This window comes from Varanus komodoensis, unplaced genomic scaffold (assembly GCF_004798865.1).
Source record: "Varanus komodoensis strain SLA01 unplaced genomic scaffold, ASM479886v1 scaffold12, whole genome shotgun sequence".
NCBI classification, from domain to species: domain Eukaryota; kingdom Metazoa; phylum Chordata; class Lepidosauria; order Squamata; family Varanidae; genus Varanus; species Varanus komodoensis.
In genome coordinates, this window is record NW_025335349.1 from 23,767,568 (window position 1) to 23,788,136 (window position 20,569).

Genomic DNA, 20,569 nt, shown 5'->3' on the forward strand with positions numbered 1-20,569 from the left:
CAGGAAAGCTGTTTGGGGAGCATAATACAGTTAAGCAGAATGGGCCGAGCTTGCATCCTCATAAATGGACCTTCCAGCTTTGGCATGATGAATTCCATGCAACTTGAGAAGAAGTTGTGTGAAGCTCTGACCACAGGATTAATGTGGCATTGTCCACTCTCGTCACCAGGGATAGATGCACTTAGCTCTTCAAGATTTCAGATATAAGGCATATTTTTTAAACATCTAGTTAAAAAATCACATCAGATCTATCAGGCTTTCTCACACTGTCGGTATCGAGAGTCTCCAACATGGCTTCTGTGGGTTTCTGGCCACCCACAGGGGCCTCTAATGGTGCCTATAAAGTTGCCCCCTGCCTGTCTCCAAAAATGGAAAAGAAAACACCCTGGAAGCATTAAGACTGTCTTCTGCCGTTGTGGCAGTAGGCTTGCTCTTCTTGACTTTCTCTCTTTGCCTCGCTATTTGAGACCCAGGGTGATGTGCTAGTTAGAGTGTTGGGTTGGGATCTGGGAGGTCAAGGATCTAGTCTCCACTCGGCCATGGATCCAACTGGGTGATCTCAGACCAACCCACCTCACAGGATTCTTATTGTGAGCATGCAATGGAGTGGTGGAAGACCACGTCTTCCACCTCGGGTTCCTCAGAGAGGGAAAATAGTGGGCTATAAATGCAATACAGCAGTAGGAACACTTCCTTCTTCCCAGCCTCCAACCTCACTATTTCCCTGCCTGCAGTCCCTTCTCTTTATTTCACTTTGATCAGCTAGTTCCTCGCAGCAGCCGTTATGTAACTAGCCACATCCATTGTGGGTGTCATATTGCGATGGCACGTATTGCCATTTCCCAAGTGGCCCATGAGTCCAAAAAGGGGGAGAGCCTGACTTAGCCTTCCCCAACCTGATACTTGTCAGATGTTCTGGACTTTATCTTCCATCAGCTCCAGCCAGCACGGCTGAGGATTTGTAACGCTGGTAGTTGTAGACCGAAACACCTGGAGGATTTATTTGAAGGGGGGAGGCTGCATTAGAGTGAGGAGGAGAATATTCTTCAGCTGGGGACCTGCTCCTGAAAAGGTGGTTTCTGTGGTTGCTACTTGTCATACCTCACCTGCTGGGAGGCACCTTGAGGAGGGCCTCAGCTGATGATCTCAAGGTTTATCTAGGTTCATGCGGGAACCCTTGGCATTGCACACCAATGACCTTCAAAGTGAGTATTTGCATATCCCTCACTGTGAGGAGACGTGGAATGGCAATCTGCATTTACTAAAGATCAAAGCCATTCACTGGCATTTCATATGGAAAGCAGCCCATTCCGTCAGATGATGTTGCTGCCTAGGGTGATATTGAGAAGTTGCCTGCTGTGACAAAAGTAACAAATACATCTGCTTCTAGATATGCTTCCAGCATGGCTGGCTCCCAGGAGAAATAAGCATATATCCAGAATTCTTTATGACATCAACAAGAGTCATCCTTCCTGGAATGGCAAACTAAAAGCCTTGAGCTGCACTAATTCACCTCCTTTTAAATATGATATTTTTGACTGGAGGCAGCTCATACATTCAGAGGCACATCACTGGGCACTCAGCGATTCACTCACTCATTGACTCACTCCTTTTATTTATCTCCATTGCATGCTGTTTCCAAAGTGGGTCGCAGCATATCAACAGAACAGGAATAAATAAAACCACAGGATATTAATAAACAATAAAGTACATTAACAAACATCTCAGTCCATAAAACATTGACCCAGTTCTTCAATTCACACAGAACTCGGGGAGCAATAAAGGCTGATGTTAAAAAGACAGTTTTGGGGTTCTTGTAAGTGAAGGGACCCCCCCCCCACCGAATAATTCAACTTTTCATGATGCACAAACATGCTGGTAGAAATGTATATACATAAGATCTTCTGACCTCCGTCTGTCCCACTGTGATTATGGGGCAAGGGGAACTTTTCACTCCAACTGCTACTCGCTGTGAGGTTGTTGCCTAAAAGCATTAAAAGAAATGGTCATCTCTCCATGGCAGTGATGTAGCAGAAGCAGGGCTCATAGGTCCAAAGCACTGAAAATTTTTGAGTAACAGGGAAGATGGCATCTCCTCCTCACGAATTCCTTGGTCTCTCCAAGATTAGCTGCAGTTCTCAAAGTTGCGAAGGAAAAAATTAGGAGTGGAAAGAATGGCTTTTCCCAGCAACAATATTGTGACTGGGTTTGCACAGCACAACTGTGTATGGGTAGATTGTTGTATCACCTGAACCAGAGACGGGCTTGTCCAGGTGACTTATTTCAGGGTTATATGCCTCCGTGAAAACCCAAGGTTTGTAACTGGGGTTGTTTCAACCACAATGAGTTATTGTGTCATCCAGTCCCTGGAAGATCTTAATCAGGCCTCGCTAAAAGAGAACTGTTCAGCAAGAGTGGCAGAAACTGCTTTCCAAGCCTGCCCTGCAGCCAGAGGGCAGCCATGACTGTCAACCAAAGCTTTTATTTTAAGACCATTTTTTAGATGTCAGTAGGGATACCTGATCCACAACAAAGAAAGCCAAGGATCTCCCTGCAAAAAGGAAGGAGTGAGCCCCTTTCCACAAATCTCCATCTCTCAGTGCTTTGCAAGCTCCTGGCAGCTCAGGCTATACCTAACCTGTCAGAGACTTGCAAAGGGAGGAAATACTTACCTACAGCCCGAAATTACCTGCAAATACTTACTTGCAGGCAATGTACAGGATGAACAGCTGCTGGGTTAGTCCAGCAGACACCCCCCTGCCCTATCCTAGGAAACCCCTCCCCTAAAGCTTCCTGCAAGAAAGAGTGCAAATAAAGCAGGACATGTTAAAAATGCAATTCATTGTACACATTATATATCATTTCTTTTAAAGGAGGGCAAGCATGGGCATCCCCTCCAGAATCTCCTGGATGCCTCCATGGGCATTGCCAAAGCTGGTACAACTGCTGTTTTTTCACAAGCTTGAAAAGAATAGCTATGAAAGTAAAGCTGCAGACTCAAAGAGCCCAGAATGGGTGGCAGAGAAGTGGGTGGAACCTGCAGTGCTCCCACCGTGTCCTCTGGGATATGCAGAGGGAGCGGGCGCCCTACACATAGCGCCTGGTGTCCAGTCTATTTGGTGGAGTGGCTTACAAGCCACACTATGTCCAGGGCTCCACAGTGTGGTTTATGCCATCCAAATCCAGCCATATCCCTGTTGTGATGCACATTAGGGTTTTTTGTGAGAGAGACTTGAATGGGCAATTAAGACCTACTAGCTTTGCAAAACATTTATTTCTGATGGGAGAATGAGAACTGGTAGAACTTCTTTGTTGGCACTGGCATAAAGGTCTGGTTCACATGTCCTGAGAAGTCATCCTGGGTGAATTTCCCTTCAGGGCCACTTGTGAAGGTTTGTGTGCAGTGGGGTGTGATGTTGTTTCTTGTTAGATGCAAGCAACCTTTATCTCCTTTAAAGGCTGGCTCTTTTGGAAGGATCTCCTGCCCAGATCTTAAGGGGCGGGCGGGTATATATGGGAGTAGATGGTCCTTTGGGTCCCGTTGAGTCCCTTTCTTTCCCTTTTTCAGATCTCTGTGGTCCAAGTCCAGCGTGCTCAGTGCTATTCTCTACTTTGCCAACTCACTATTCTGTGACTATCACTGAACCTAATAAATTGGATGTTATACTATGTGCAGATGGTCTTTGGTGTATATACATGCACAAATGCATACCAGTCTGTGCGTACCGAAATGAACTGTTAGGAGAACATGAGCAATGGCACTTCAAGGTGCACCACTACATGTACATTACATGTACGGCAAAGTGTACCATACAAGTGTTCCTTGTATGTCCCAGAACATTGTGTGGAATTCTGTGATACGGAATGGAAAGAGCAATGGGCTTTGGTAACACACTTCCTCCTCATTCTTGTAGGATGCAATGTCCAAAGAAGCCAAAGGGATCATCCAACAGCAAAAGAAGAAGATTCCTCTTGAAGCAATGATGCGTGAGACGCAGAACTTTATCGAGAAGATTCGCTTCTTGGTAGACGAGGTGAGTCCTGTTTGGTGAAACCGGCCCCAATAGCCAAAGGATGCCTCCTCCCCCTTGTTTATAAAGAAGACATGCCAAACAAGCTACCTCTGACATACTGTTTGCACACCTGAATTCAGTGCATGACGGAATGCCCTCCATGCGGACTGAATATTTTCTGTCACTCTCAAACTATGCCTGCATTTTATTTTCCTTATTAAAGCCTGACAGTCCCTGCCAAGGCATGCTATTCTTGCTCCTTGTGTCATGCACACACGCAATGGAAGAATGCAGATTTCCTGGGGAGCGAAATGTTTCAGGAGCCTCATGCCATCATCAGTTCTCAAAGCACATCTCTCTCTCTTTTAGCCTCAGCATACTGTGCCTGATGTCTTCATCTGGATGCTGAGCAACAACAAAAGAGTCGCATATGCAAGAATCCCAGCCAAAGACTTGCTGTATTCCCCTGTGAGCAAGCAGAGAGGCAAACACTGCGGGAAAATTAAAACCCACTTCCTAAAAGTAAGTTTGGGAAGCTACTAATGCTTTAAAGTAACACATTGTTGTTACAGCTGTCCCATTTAGACCACAAGAGAAATAGATGCTATGATCCCTGATGTACTTTAAAAAAAAAAGTCTGGGTGAGGAACCTGCTGCCCTTGAAATAGAAAGCTGGGGCCGCTTTGCATTACCAAAGCTCATGTCACTTATTTAAGCCATGGTCATTTGCAGTAGAAACATAGAAACAGAGCAAGTCAGAAGGGGTCTCCCAGGCCATCTAGTCTGATCCCCAGCTCCAGCTCATTACATGGATTTAGAATATTCATCGCCCAGGGGAGAGGTGCCATGGTTTGCTTTATAGTCTGAATCTGTGCAGAATGGCTTGTTGGAGGGGGAAACACCCCTCCAGGAACCCTGCAACTGGCCATGAGGTATTGGAGGGTTGTCCCCCACCTCCAAGTCACACCAGATGGTATGACAATTTGCAGCCAAATGGCAACTTGGAACAGTAGCTCATCCTGGCTTCATGAAGTTTTGGTGGACTGTGGTGATTGTGTGAACCAGGTCACTGAGGGAGACATTGGCAGGGGTGAGGTGGGAGGAGAGAGAGGGAGAGAGATGGGGAACACGTATATATACCCAAACACAGATGATCATGGGGAAGAAATAGAGTGAGGGGTGGCCCAGAAAGAAAGAGCAAGAGAGAACCGTGATGCTGAAACCCGCATTCAACATAAGGTCCAATTCTGATGTTCATCCACCATTACATCAGGTTATCCACCATTTGTGGATGAACTGCCCTTCATAAGAAAAGGGTTCACCACCCCAGCTTTAAAGTATTCCTCTATGAATCAGCATGTGATGTCTTTCCTTCTGTCTAAGTGATTGAATTTTGAGGTCTCTGATGAAATTTATGTCAATTAAAATCAATAATTGAGATCTAGAAGTTTTCATCTGCTGGGAAACAGATCTTTTGTAAAGTAATAATTGCCCAAAGTGTTTCTCATTATATTGACAGCTGGCCGCCTTGTATTGTTGCTGGGGAAATCTGCCCTCCCTCCATGGCTGCGACTGTGTGAATTGCTGCTAAGGCCAGAGGGAATGGGTTACTCTCAGGCAGGTGATAAACAAAATTGGCATACCTTACAACAACAGTGCTGCTGTTGCATCCCTGCGAGCCCCGTCTCCACGACACCACTGGCCACAAAAACTGTTGCCAATCAGCAGTTAGCACCTGGACAAACAGGGACTCCCAGGTTGCCTGGCTAGTCTTCCACACTATGGAATAGTTTCCAGATGTGCATTGATGCATATACAGCGGAATATGCAGATTTTATGCTGTTTCTTTTGTAGCAATGCCTTTCCTTTTCTTGAGTAGTTCATAAATGCCCCCACTAGCTGCACCTGCATTATTCCACAGACAGCCCCCCTGCCTCCTCCTTCAATTTCAGAGTAAAATCCAAAGCTGCTCCACAGACATTTGAGCCAGAAGCCTCTCCATGTTGCTGCATTCTATCTTTTCTTGTAATCAGAAGAATTTTAAAAGAAGACTTTAAATAAGAGCAGTCTTCTGTGTGCCAAAGAGGCAGCAGGATAAATATTTATGATGTATTTCTGTGAAGAAGGCAGCATTCATTTAATCCCAGTTCAGAAAAAAAAAATCTCCTCCAATTTCTATAAAATGGCCCTGTTTAATTAAAGCAAACCACAGAAGCACCAGGTGGTGAAAACTCCAAGTGAAAGAGCTGTTAACATTTTTTTTCTTCCATGAAATATCTGTCTGCTAATCAGGATAATTCTCAGAGGCACTTCCAAGTCAAATCTGTCAAGAGGCCGTTTCAAATAACTCTCTTGGTAGAATGTTTACTCTTTGATTAAAGTGTAAAGGAGGAAAGATCTCATATACCAGGCAGGTTTAGTCATCCTGTCAGGCTGAAAACAAGTGCCCTTAAGCAAATACTAAGTTTTATTTCCTCCTTTCTGGAACAATGGGGAGAAAGAGAGTGAACTAGCCTTGCGCACAGGTTGGGGAAGGCTCAGTTGGAGGCTCTGAAAAAGCGTTGTTGCCTTTTCTTACTTGTTTAATACAGTTATTTCATTGGTCTTGTAAACTAACTTAGCAATCATTTATATCTTTCTATTTTATAAAGAGCAAATAGTGAGTCTGGGATAGAGTTACCCTAACCCTTAAGTTCTGGGAGAGAGGCCCTTCTCTGGGAGCCCTCCTTCCCTGAAGGAGATTAGGAGGGTGACTACCTGGAGAAGGGCCTTCTCTGTGGTGGCACCCTGATTGTGAAATTACCTCCCCATTACTTTATTCTGTTCGGTGCCAGGCTAAAACCATTTTATTTTCCCAATGTTTTAAGATTTGATTGTTTTAATTGGGTTTTTATTGCTGGTTGGAAATTTTCTTAGGACACTGTGTTCTATTTTATATTGTCTTATTGTTAAACTATCCCAGGACCACCATAAGGGACGGTCTAGAAAAATTTTAAACAAATAAATAAGTAGAGTTGAATTCAGGATAGTTTTAATCCTTCACTCCCACATGGTCACCCACTTAGAGGGCTTGCGATGCTCTTTGCCCGGAAAGGTAGGCCCACATTCATGTCACTGGAGACTTTTCTTCCAATGCAATAGCCAAGGGCAACATACAGATTGGGATCATGGCAGAGGACAAGGGGTAAAGTCCCTAGCCACAGTCCCTGTCTTGATCAGGCCCTCCAGCTTGTTGTTTGCTTTAACAGAGAGATGCACACTGCTAATTGTGCCCGTGGGGTCTTGTGTTCAGCCTGGCCTTCAGTATGAAATTTAATTATAAAACCAGTTCTGGCCCACCTGGATTGGCTGCCTGAATGCTTCCAGAACCAATTCAAGGTGCTGATCTTAACCTATAAAGTCCTATATGAAGTCCGTATAAAGGGACAACAATACATGCTGGACCTCTTCTCCCAATCTTGATCTACCCTGGAACTATGCTCAGCCTCTGGGGCTTTCCTCCAGGTGCCAACCCCTTGAGCGGCTTGGAGGATGGCAAATGTGGGGGGGCTTTTCTGTGGTGGGCCCCCATCTTTGGAACAACCTCCCTGCTTTGGCCCACCTGGTGCCAAATTAGTTGTCTCTTTGGCAGCAGGTTTAGACAGCCTTCTTTGATAAGGCCTTTAAAGATTTCCTTGGTCATTCAGGGGCCTGATGGATTTATCCAGGTGCCTTTTCCCCCCTTTCTTCTTGACCGGGTCTTTTTCATTTTATTTAATGTAGTTTAATGCTATTTTATTTAATTTTTAAATGTTTGAAATGCCGTTTTAAGTATTTTATTTTATTGTCTTTATATCCTGTTACGAACCATCAAGAGATCTTTGACGATGGGTGTTACAGAACTAACACCACCACCACCACCAACAACAAAAACAGAGCTGCAGACCATAGTGCAGAGCTGTAGTTCAGCACCTTGCATAGCTCCTTAAAATTTCAAAGGAAACCCAAATAAGCTCCCCAGCCTTACTGGGGACACCACCATGTGCCTTTCCCCAGATTGTCTACTTTGATTTAAACTAACCCTCCCATGCCTCCAGCAGGCAGTAGCCCTTCTAGAACCTGCTCGCCGGATCTTCCAGCTGAAGCTGATAAGGACGCCGCCCGTGGTCTTATTCATGCAAGCCATATGAGTAGCCACAGCATGCCAGGCCCCTGAAGCGCATCAGGGCTGAAAGCAGTGCCACCGGATGCAAGGCCCGGTGCTCAAGCCAGGGGCAGGGATAGGAAGCCCAGGGTTCAGGGCGGCTGACCGCAGCTACAACCACATTGACAAGAGAGGAAAGAAACAGTAAACGTAGTACATCGTACTTGAGGTTTAGGGAATGCAGGGAGGCCACGTGGCACAGCCCACTGAGTCCTCCAAGAGGAGAATACCTGGGGGGCTTCCACTCCTGCCTCCCAGCCCTGCAGCTGCCTGAAGGGCTGAATGGAAGGGCTGGTTCTGCTCAGCATTTTTCCAACCTCAGCTTGGAACTGGGAGTTGGTTTGACGGTGGTGAACTGCCCGGAGAGCTTTGACTATTGGGCAGTAGAGAAATTGAATAAATTCATCAAATCTGACTTGGAAAGGGTTTATCCATAGGAGGAATAGATCCATAGAAGGCCATTTGGCCAATGTAGTGGAAAATAAGCTTAATTAATTAACAATTAAATGCCTTATTTACTCTCTAAGGGTATGGAGACAGCCTGGTCTAAACTGTCAATGAAAAGAAAGAAAGTTGTTGCTGCTACAATTATGATCTGACTTTTCTCCTCTTGTACTAAGCTTAGGGTGGCTTATATGGTCCTTCTCCTCTCCATTTTTATCCTCACAACAACTCTGTGAGGTAGGTTAGGTTGGAAGTCTGTGACTATCCCAAGGATGCCCAATGAGCTTCATGGTACACCAGGGACTTGAGCTTGGGTCTCTCCAATCCCTGTCCTAAATTCTTAGCCGTTACATTACACTGAGACCCTCTCCCACCTGATCCAAGGTCGAAAGTTGAAGCAAAGTCCCACACATGCAAAAGGATCTGCGGTCCGCCATGATCTCCCGTTTCTTCAACGCTGGGATCACTTGTGCAGGCTTTCCAGTCTTGGGACAGGCGTACATCATGTTAAATATTATAGTCAGCCACTGGTCATTCCTCTGCCAATGAGAATAATTGTTTGATTGTTGCTGCTTCTTGCTGCTGACGGTTGCTTGCTGTTTCCTTAATGGGAACTAAAGTTTGGGAGCAGTGGGCAGCCTTTCTGTGTATTTGAGTGGAGATGTCATCTGAACTTAACTTATTGCTCACTAAACGAAGCAGAGGGGCAGATGTGGTGTGTGTTAGGTGTGAAAAGCAGTTCAGTAGTTTTAAAGTCAGAAATATATGGTGTACATTTATTTGCTGAGGATATTAATTAATACATAGCCCTTCAATCTCAGTATCCTTATCTCTATTTTACCCTGCCAACGACCATGTGAAGTGGGTTAGGTTAGGAGTTAATGGTCAGCCAGTGAAATTCATTATCCATTTATTTTATTTATAGCCCATATTTTTCCCATTGTGGAACTCAAGGTAACCCCCCCACCCCATTTATGGAATGGGCTCCCCAGAGAGGTTATTTATGTATTTAGCAGACTTATATGCCACCCCGTTCACATCAGCCTCAGGGCCAACATTCTTCTCTTTTTGCCACCAGGCAAAAACCATTTCTTTTTACCAGGTATTTTAATAACTGATTTAAACTTATTTTTTTTGCTTATGATGTATATGGTTGCCCTTTTAACTAGCCCTATTTTAAATGGCCACTGTGATACTGAAACTGATTTATTATGCTGTTTTTATATGCTGTTTTCACTGTTTTATTGCTTTTAAGAATTGCGTTTTGATTACTGATGCAAAGAGATCAGTAATCAAAGAGATTACTGAGATTACTAGAGATCCCTGTTGGAATAGTTGATGGCATACAAGTGTGTGTATGTATGTATGTATGTATGTGTATATAAATAAATAAATATGGTTACAGTCAGTTCCCAGGTGGTCTCTCCTCCAATCTCAGACCTGCTCAGCTTCTGCATGGTGGATTCCTTTACGTGCCTTCAGACCGTGCTCTGGGCTCTGGAGATTTATGGGAACATATGTCACTTTCTGATCGCTTAGAGAAAGTGGAGGATACAAACCTAGGAATTAAAATCCTGCTCTAGGACAATGCATCTTTGGTTGAAACTTTTCAAAAAAAAAGATTGGGAGTGTCTGTCTTCACTTGACCCTCTGGTTACATCCATTCTTCAGTTGCCAGGAAAACGCCCTCCAGGCTGGAATGTACATGGAAAAGTCGATACCTACTTCTGGCTTGGCTCAGCCAGATATGCCCACACAATTTTGGACAATTTATTCGTTGGATATGAAACAGAAACAGCTTCAGCATCCAGTGCGGGACATCACGCCACTCCTCCGCCTGTTAGTCTGGTGTATAAAAGTAAGTCATAATTTCAACCTACATAGGGGAAGGGATGCAAACTAGTAAAGTATCCACGGTATGATTGCATTTTCTTCTCAGTGAAGAAATGAAGGTGTCTGAGGATTTTTAACAATCCAGTATTTGGGTTCATGTGTATAAGTCTTTATGCTTCTAGTAAGGTCATTCCTTCTAGCAGTACCTCATGCCTTGCTGTAGCAGGTTTGGAAGATCATTCCCATGGCTTTCTCCTGTATTTCTGTGATTACACTGGGAAGTCTAGACTCACATGTGTGTTGCCAACCATGTACCTGCTTTTCTCTTCATTGTCTGTATACAAGGGAGGAAGTGTGGTGGTTGGATGGAAAAGAGCCAAGCAGTTGGCTTCACCAAGACCGTCCAAGCATTACCACAGTGGTGGATTAAGAAGCCACCAACTGATGCATCACTGATGCAATATTGGAAGGGATCTTAAGGAACAGAGAGAAAGCATTGTTGCTGTTTCAATATTTCATAAATTCTGAGGGTTTCTCCCCCCCCTCCTCAAATCTGAATTCCTCTGCCAGGATCTGATCGTGCAACAATTTTTTTGAGAAGTAGATGCGGGGTGTAGATGTGCCTAATATAGAAACATAGAAACAGAACAAGTCAGAAGGGGCCTCCTGGGCCATCTAGTCTGACCCCCGGCTCCATCCTACTCCACTCATGACATGCCCATCATATGATGTCTCTCACCCACTTCCACTGCACACCAAATGGTCTTATGCACCATGCACTGAATCAGGCTCCCACAATGTCAGCATTAACTCACACTCAGGATAGTATGCAGTGGTGTATCCAAAGACTGCCGCAACAGCATGGCTACTGGGACAGCCATGCGCTGGGGCTCAGGAATGGCTGCAAGTCAAGTTTCCTGTAAAACCAAACAGGAGTCTTAACACTCCCTAGCACTGTAGCTTTATATACACATATTTAGCAAGCGGTCCCACTGAATGCTGGGATGTACCATGAACAAGCAGCAACCCGTAAATCAGCTTGGAGATGTGTGTTTCTTTGACACCTTTATGCGGATGTGGTCTGTCACAAGGATCATCAGGGGCTGCCACGATCACCACAATGACGATCATTTCTGGCTCTTATTGATTGATTGATTGATTGATTGATTGATTGAATGTCCCTCCTTTTCTCCTGTGAGAACCCAAGGCAGCTTCCATTATCCCCTTGCTCCTCTCCACTGCACCTTCACAGCAACCCTGTGCGGTAGGTTAGGCTGAAGGTCAGTGACTGGCCCATAGTCACTCAGTGACTTTCATGGCCCAACGATGGCCAAGACCTGGCTCCTCTGAGTCCCAGTCCAACACTCTAACCACTACATTGCACTGGCTCTTACAACTTGACTGTTTGACTTTCTGGGGGCCATCCAAGAATCCCTTTTCTGCTGTTCCAGAGGGCAGAATGTTGACCGATTGTTCAAACAGAACAGAATTTTTGACTCAACATTAGGAAGAAGATAGTGCAGGCTGTTCAACCGTCCAGTGGGTGGCCTTGGATGTCGGTGGCCCCTGCCTAGAAACCATCCCAGAGGACTTCAGGCAGGGGCTGGATGGCCGCCTCTCAGGGATGCGATGCCTGTAGATCTCCCGAATCTCCAGGGCCTCGAAGGCTATATGACCTTCGAGGCCCTTCAAACTCGTTGATCCTCTCCCACACCTTCTGCTGGGGCAGAATGCACCTCTGTGGTCCACCCAACTCTCTATTGCTTCTCTCTATTGTCTTTACACAGCCAAGAATATCTTCCAGCTGAGAGCTCACATGTATCAGGCCAGGAGCCTTATTGCAGCCGACAGCAGCGGACTCTCAGATCCCTTTGCCAAAGTGACATTTGTGTCACACTGCCAGACCACAAAGGTAAGGAGGGGTTGCTCTTTTTCTGTGAAGGGGATGTGTGTCTCAGAGTGGGTGGACTGCACGCCACAATCTCAGCCTCCCAAGCAAACCTCAGTTTTCTTTCAACAATGCTTCTTCCACAGAAACCTCCCCAGCTCTGGCCTCTCTTTTCTCAGGCCAAAATACTGTTTAGGTGTTACCCTCAAATACCTCCTAGGAAGTACAGCCCACTCAGGATGAATCCAACAGTTACAGGGTGGAGAGATGGGAAGCTGAAATGTCTTTAAGCCACACCAGCAAATAACCATTTCATGCCACGGAGAAGATCTCCTGGCGTGTGCCGAGCATGTCTGAGAATGATAGCATGGAGGGAAGCCCTCCTCCTGCCTCATGCCATACAAGAACACAAGGAGAGATGAGCTGGAGTAAACCCGGACCAGTCAAGCCAGAAGGCACAACCCCGGAAAACTCATTTTGATTGCGCTTATCCAACTTCCGATGGGAAAAAAGGGGCAGAGTCGGGGTTTTGTTTCAGGCTTGAAATATTTGCACAAATGGACAGCTGGATGCGGCATATCTCTAGTGCAATTTGTGAAAATCAGAGATGACTCATTAGTGTCAAGTTATTGCTCTTGTCACTATGCTGGTTGTAGCACTGAGCAAGACAAGAGTGGAAGATGCTTCGCTCGCTGCATAGACACACTCCCTACTTTGACCACCCTGAATTTTCTGATATTTAATTTCTGATTTGTGCAAACTTCATGAATCTGTTTGGTCATTTGCAAAAAAAATGTGTAGGTTATGCAATTTCCTCAAATGTAGGCGATTTATGCAAATTTGCACAAATTGCAGAAGAATGACCGAAATTGTGTGCAGATTTCCCTGGCTTAAAAAAACAAAACAAAAAAACCTTTACTGCTTTCTGTCCTTCAGATCATTCAACAGACTTTGTCTCCCACCTGGAATCAGATGCTGCTGTTTAATAATATCCTGCTTCACGGGGATGCAAAAGAAATTGCCAAATTCCCTCCAGCGATTGTTATTGAGCTCTATGATGATGATGCTGTGGTAAAGATCACTCCCCCTTTTTATTTAGTTTCAAATTAAGCTGTCTTTAAAACCTGGCTAAGATTTTCCGCTATATATAGCAGATGCAGGACATTTTTTAAAGGAACACATGCATGCATATGCGCGACCTTTCCTTGCATTGCCCAGTGCCGAGGACAATGTACACTTTATGCATAATGAGGTTTGTTCAGTATAATATATACTTCTTCTGTGCAAGAAGGGAAAGGAGCTTAAGAAAGATGGATTTCATTGGTACTGGGCTCCTGGCGTAGAGCAGGCATAGCTGTCTTTGGCTGGTTTTGGGACAAAGACCAGGAGAACCTGACTGGTTGGAACAGAGTTGGATTGGATGATGAAGTGGAACCAGCGCAAACTAGCTGAGTGTCACAGAGCTTTGCTTCCATTTTGTTTCCTGATATATTTTACATTGTTTTACATGGGAAACAACTCTTGCACATTTAACCTTGGCTAATGGAAGTCCCGCTCATTCCCATTATGGGTTTTATCACCAGACAATATCCACACACACATTTATTACCTCTGTGCCCAGAAGGGTTCCAAATGTGCTTAGCACAGAAGCTGCACCTGCAGAAATTCCATTGTCTAAGCACTATTAAATGTGTCCTTTTGCAACTGGGCCAAGTCACTAAATAGTTCTTTTGTATATCCCCAACTCCTGTTAATTGCAGCGCATCAGATGGCCAGTATTCTAGTGCAGTTAGATAATTTTACACACTTTGGGCTTAATAGTCTTACAGCAGCGGGAGGTCTTTACATGGTAATGCTTATTATACCACTTAATGTCAAAACGCGCTAAGCCAGGCTTGCTTAATCTGGGAACCCTCTTCTGCTGAGTGAAGCAACAATGTTCCAAAGCCCCGTCCTGAAACCACAAAGCACCTGTAGAACATACAGATAAATTATGCCATCCTGTGTGTATCTTTTTTAACTTGTAGGGTAAATCTGAATATATTGGATCAACGATGGCTGTCCCTGTAATTACGCTGGCTGGTGACAAATATCAGCCGCCAAAACTCACTTATCATCCAGTCCACTGTGGGAATCTTTCTGGAGGAGATCTTCTTGCTGCATTTGAGCTTCTGCAGGTGAGCTTAGGATAATTTCCTTATCGATGTTTTATTGGTGAATGTATGGAGGAGAGGTGGGTATCACAACAGGATGCCTCCAGTTGTAATATTTGCTTAGTGGAACAGACCTTGTGGGAGAATAATAAGCTAAACCAAAAGAGGAGGCCTCCAGCAAAGATCTGTTCTTTTCGTAAACTTTCTCATGACAAAGCAACAGAATAACAAGACAAAATAATAAGATAACCTTAGTGAACCAATAAGGATATGGAACAGACTCATCTAATGGTTGGAGGTGTTCCTTCTATCTATTCCTTCCTATACCTCCTCTTCCCAAAATGTTCTGCCATTGCTTAAAGGTACACAATCACACAATTGTGAGCAAGCATTCATCTGCCACATGAAACCCTAGCTGCACCTGCTTACATATGAGGAGATCCACTGATGTGGAGGGCTTGAGCATGGCAGTTGCATCATTGTCCAAACCTGCAGTTGTGTCAAGGAGGAGTACAATTCCACATACATCAATCTTTCAAAAAGTGCAAAGCTTCTCAGGAAGAACAATTCTGCAGAGCTAAACAGCATCTAGACAGCCATAGATTTTTCAGAAACCCAGCTTTGAGGTCAGAAAATCTCTCCAACCTTGGAGCTGGGGATCCACCCTTGGATCCCCCATGTACCTCATATGGAAAGAGCCATGTTTGCTGCAGGCAGAAAGGAGAAATCACCAGTTGTCACCAAGATCCCATGGATCCTGGCAGCCCCTCAACCTCCTTTCCTCCTCCTCTGAGGTGCCACAGTTAGATGGTGGAGATCAGTTGTCCCCCTGCTTCACAGAGCAGAAACGCAGAGGTGACCTTTGCCCCACGTTCTTTCTACTCTGCATGGGATGCCCGTAATCCTCTGAGTTTAGAGGGTTCTGGCCACCCACATAAGACTGCATCAGTGATGGAGCTGACCAGACCAGCCACTTCTTAAAATTGCCCTTCTCTTGGTGCAGTTGTTATCAGTGAGATGCGCCAAAGTTCTGGAACCCCCTGCTGAGAAAGGCCAGGTGCCACCCCTCTGCTGCCCTTCTGCAAGAAGGCAATGCCATTTCTACTCAATCTGGGGATGTCAGAGGAATCTGCTTGGCAAGTTAAAATCTGCTGGACTGGCCTGCCCCATTCTCTTAATAACACACCATAGGTTTTCTTCTTTGGTTGTTTGTGGGCAACAAACTATGGTTTCTTAGAGAGCTGGAGTTCACACAACACAATAATCCATGTTTTGACAAGATTCCACAGTTTAACAACAGCTGTGTTGTTATTCTTCTACTATTGTGTTCTCTGAAATCAGCCACTGAGAAGCACTGTAGCCAGTTGCTGAATCTCATAAAAGTGGGATCTGTGTGTGCACAGAATCACTCCAGGTTGGGCCTTTTTTAAGGAATTCATATCTTGCAGGGAATGTGAGAAGAAGTAGTCCCTCAGGTGAACTCTTTGCAACTTAATAAGGTAAAGGTTTCCCCATGACATTAAAGTCCAGTCATGTCTGACTCTTGTGGGCTGTGCCCATCCCTGTTTCCTAGCTGAAGGAGCCAGCATTTGTCCGCAGACAGTCTCCGTGGTCATGGGGCCGGCATGACCAAACACCGAGGTGCACGGAACGCTGTTACCTGCCCACCGAAGTGGTACCTTTTTATCTACTTGCATTTGCATGCTTTCGAGCTGCAAGGTTGGCAGGAGCTGGGACGGAGCAACGGGAACTCACCCCATTGTGCAGATTCGAACCGGCGACATTTTGATCCACCAGCCCAGCAGCACAGCGGTTTAAACCACTGTGCCACCTGCATCCCCTATTGCAAATTAATAGGGATGCTAAAAAAACCTGATAATCACAATTTCCAGTGCAAACCGACCAACCCGATCTGCATCCCGGACCATTACACAGATCAAAACATAGTTATCTGCAGTATTTTGGCCTTCCTGAGTGTTCTGGTGATGTTCTGAACCAAAATAAATACATAGAAAGATATTACATACATTTCAGGATGCATATTTTGTGAGAAAATGCTTGAGGTTGTGGGGTACCAGAGCTATCACATTGAAGCCTGGGCAGGTAGGGTTAGGGTTTAGGGCTTAGTCTGAAGCCTCCTGCCTTGACGGCAGAATCCTGTCTCCTCCTATTGAGAGAAATATCTGCAATATCATAAAACTGCCCTCCCAAGGTCAGAAGGATTGCATTCTTTGAAATCTCTGGAGAGAAAATAGTATGAAGGTATATATTAATTAAATGTGAATTCTATGGATTGTTTTATAAAAAGCACTGATTATTGTGGAAATGGGGTGGAGCAGATTTATGAGCAAATATGCGCAGAACTAAAAGGGACTGGAAATAGATTGATGTGAGCCTCCCTACAGATTAACTAGCATTTCTTTTATGAGTTCTCAGAGGTCTGGAAGACTGTTTCTCTATTTTCTTTGCCACTGCATTGGGATTCTTCTCAGTGAAGGCTGTCCTATATATAATATGATTTATTGTCCTTTATTGCTGTAGTTCTCCAATATACTGAGGCAGTTCCTTTGTGTGCTCCAGCAAGCTGCTCGACAGCTTTTCTGTACCACTGTAAAAGCCACCATTCACCTTATCTCAATTGATAAAAATCCAGATGGAGCTCATTTGATAGGAGCAAAAATTATATATCCCCAAAGAATGTCTATCCATTTCTTAACCTTTCCATGAGAAACAATTTAATTTTATAACTGAAACTCTTCCATCTGGGGCTGGTAATGATTAGAATATGATTTCACCAATGGATGGTCCTAGTATAATCCAAATATGTTTTTCATTTGCTCATTTTTCCTTCCTGCTGAAACCAAGGGAAAGGAAATTAGCTATGCCAACTCAGGTCCGTATACTTAAAGGGCTTGACCTGGGTGCATGTTGGGGAGAAAGGCATGTATGGATCCAGTGGGTTCAAAGAAACCGCGAGAACAAGGGTGCATGGGACGTTTCTTTCACAGTGTAATCCTTTGGCCACTAGATAGTGCCTAGGCAACAATAGGATTATTATTTTATTTTTTTGCGGGGATGGGCAGGGGGAGAGTCCCAGCAATGAGGCCAGAAAAGCATTTCCAAATTTTGTAGCTGAGTCTCCATGCTCAGTGTACCCTTGATGGGAATATCTGGGGGGTGGGGCTGGAGCAGAAAGGGGAGAAGACACTCAGAGCCACAACACAAAACATTTTGGCTGCTGGCATCTCAGCCACTTTTCCATACACTCTTGTGGTGCAAAGTGTAGAACGCTGAAATTAGCTGTGCAAATGCTTTGCAAGACACGGGCAGCACCATGGTGACCTGCCTAGGGACCCTTTAATCCTCTTCATTTAAAAAGTTCCAGGTATCCCAACAGGATTGTGCCTTTAGTTCATTTTGCTCAGGTCTTACTTAGTTCTCTCATTCCGAACTGAGCAAGGACTTGAATGCAATCTTTGGTCAACGTCTGTATATTTCTGAGCTTGTCATGTGATTCATGGACACCCTCTTCCCAAATGTGTTTGGCAGCATGTTTACCTTTGAACAATGTGCATGATATAATGTATACTTTTGAAAACTACATTCTGCTCCCATCAATTAAATGCATGATAATCAATGGGAGAAGAAAGCATGCAAGAAATATACATGAAAAGATGCACACAGATAACTATCAGAACTATCTGATATGGACATGAGACTTTGAGGTGTAATCTGGAGAACTTCAATGAATTAATGTTTTCCTTGTATGCAAACCACTGTCCTGGAATGCCCCATTTCTGCCCTTGCTGCTGGTGTGCATAAAATTGGTACACCTACACCGTAGTATTTTTTATCGGTATTCTAGGGACCTCTGCAGTCGTAGATGCACCTCGCTGTTGATGGCCTAGCAGCTTTGCCTGTATCCTTAGCCCACTTTCAACAGAAATTAGGATAGAATGGCTCTTTTAGTCTAGTATTGCTAATGGCTTTTATCATGCTGTTTTCACTGCTGTTCACCTGTTTCATCTTCTTGTTAAGATTGTTTTAATCTAGCGTCATTTATACTTTTGTTTGTAAAGTGTCTTGAGATTGTTTATTTTTCATAGAAAGATGGTTCATAAATGCTGGCAAAGAGAGTTAAATGACTAAAACCTGAAATTCTGTAGAACTGTTTTGATTTAGGCATGTGAAGGTGGGGAGATGACAGCAAGTCATTGAAAATGTTTCAGCAGGTGGGAAATTCATTTCTTTCTCTAGGCCATTAGCTTCAACCAGTTGATTTTGGTAATTCAGGAATGCACACACATGGCCTTTCCAGGGATTTTGTACCCAAACATTTGCTCTATGTACAGCAAAAAGCCTTTTAATGCTGTCAAACTTCCAAAGGTTCTGACTAATTTTAGGAACAATAAAAGGAAACAAAGAGGATGCCCAAAAGACTCCGGGATCTTACTGTTCAGCAGATGGGAGTGAATGTGGAGCAAGCCAACCCTAACTGATGATTCCACATTGCTCTTTAAAATGGCAAACATTATTCCAGAAGCATTCCTGTCACTGCTGTATAGACTACGACTGTATTAAAATGCCAGACTATATAATAAGGAAATAATAAGGAAGAATAAGGAATGACCATTCAGTAGACCTGTCTTATCCTCTGCATGTGATACAAGCATCCTTTCTTAGGTATAAATAGAAAAGCAATCATGGATCCTTACAAACCATGACCGTATCCTCTATATCTGTGTGGTGGACTTGCTTGTGGTGAGAATTTCTGGATAATCTCCAAGGTATTTAGCCAAACCATGAAAGACTGAGAGGGTTTCATTTTACAGGTCCCTGATTCTGGCCCTGAAAACCTGCCACCTGTGGATCCTGCAGATGCTAGTCAAATCTATCCAGTCCCAGCCAACATCAGACCTGTATTAAGTAAATACAGAGTAGAGGTGAGTTAATGAAGAATAGTGTACCTGCATCATTCACTAAGGATCCGCTGACCACCCATAAGTCATGTACAAATGTATCTTCTGTTAGAAACAAGGCCAATTCTCCAACAAACAAACACCTTGCAGGTAAATGGGCTTATTTTATGCAGTTACTGGCCTGGCTCCCTGCAGCCCATGGTGCCTGTAGATGCTGTATTACAACTTCAAGCCCAGTCATGGCTTGTCATGTCATCCAAGTCCCCTGGCGCATTCCAATCCTACTATTCTATGATTCTATTTCTATAGTTTGTTGTAGGGATATTTGGGAGTGTTCCTTCCTCCGGGAACCCCTGCTGCCCAGGTTTGGATGTCTCAAGAGACCATGGCAACCTGCACTGGGAGCTGAATAGTCAGAATGACTGCCTGCACACTGCAACTCACTGTGGCTTAAATAAGCCCTGGTGGGCTCTGGTGATCATGTGAACCAGCACACTGAATGACCCAAAACAACCATGGTTGTTCCTGAGCATATGGGGGCAAGTGAGAATGCTGGTTTCTGCTTGCTTGCCTGCTTCTGTTTTACTAAAGAATTCAAAAACACTCAATTCCTGGGTTGTTGTCCATGACGTTTGAACCCGAAACTCTGGTTGGTTGAAAGAGAAACAACCTGAACTTTTAACCAGGAACAAACCACAGGTTAAAATTCAGGGTTGTTTTTCATTCAGCAACCCAGAATCCCGACCTGAGATATGTCAGAGAACACCCCAGGAACAGAACGTAGAAGCTGTCAAGCAATTGGAAGCCATGCACTCATTCTTATTTGCTTACAAACATGATTAAACATTGTTTAATCATGGGAACTGGAGGCAGCAGTCTTTATATGCCAAGAAATTTTATTTTTAACTTGTGCCTTCTCTACTGTTTTTGTAAGTTGGCTAAATAAATCAATCCCTTTTTTAAAAAATGGAAAAAAGGTAATTCTGATGAAAACCAGTCTTCATTCAATGAAATTTATCCCCTCTCTTCTTCATTCTAACATCTGTAATATGGGAACAATAATACTGACCTGCCTTAAAGTTGTTGTTCGCATTACTCTGATAGCGCTCATGAAGCTTGGTTACATGCATATTAAG

The 20,569-nt window shown here is 44.2% G+C and overlaps 1 protein-coding gene across 1 annotated transcript in view; it reads left to right on the forward strand.

Annotated features, from left to right (window-relative positions):
• FER1L6 (fer-1 like family member 6) overlaps positions 1-20,569 on the forward strand; it is a 79,943-nt gene that overhangs the window by 29,771 nt on the left and 29,603 nt on the right. The window contains exons 17-23 of the mRNA XM_044421469.1: positions 3,915-4,034; positions 4,383-4,535; positions 10,312-10,498; positions 12,261-12,385; positions 13,298-13,432; positions 14,389-14,538; positions 19,347-19,457. Of these exons, the coding sequence (XP_044277404.1) occupies positions 3,915-4,034; positions 4,383-4,535; positions 10,312-10,498; positions 12,261-12,385; positions 13,298-13,432; positions 14,389-14,538; positions 19,347-19,457 (981 nt within the window). The remainder of the gene's footprint in view (positions 1-3,914; positions 4,035-4,382; positions 4,536-10,311; positions 10,499-12,260; positions 12,386-13,297; positions 13,433-14,388; positions 14,539-19,346; positions 19,458-20,569) is intronic.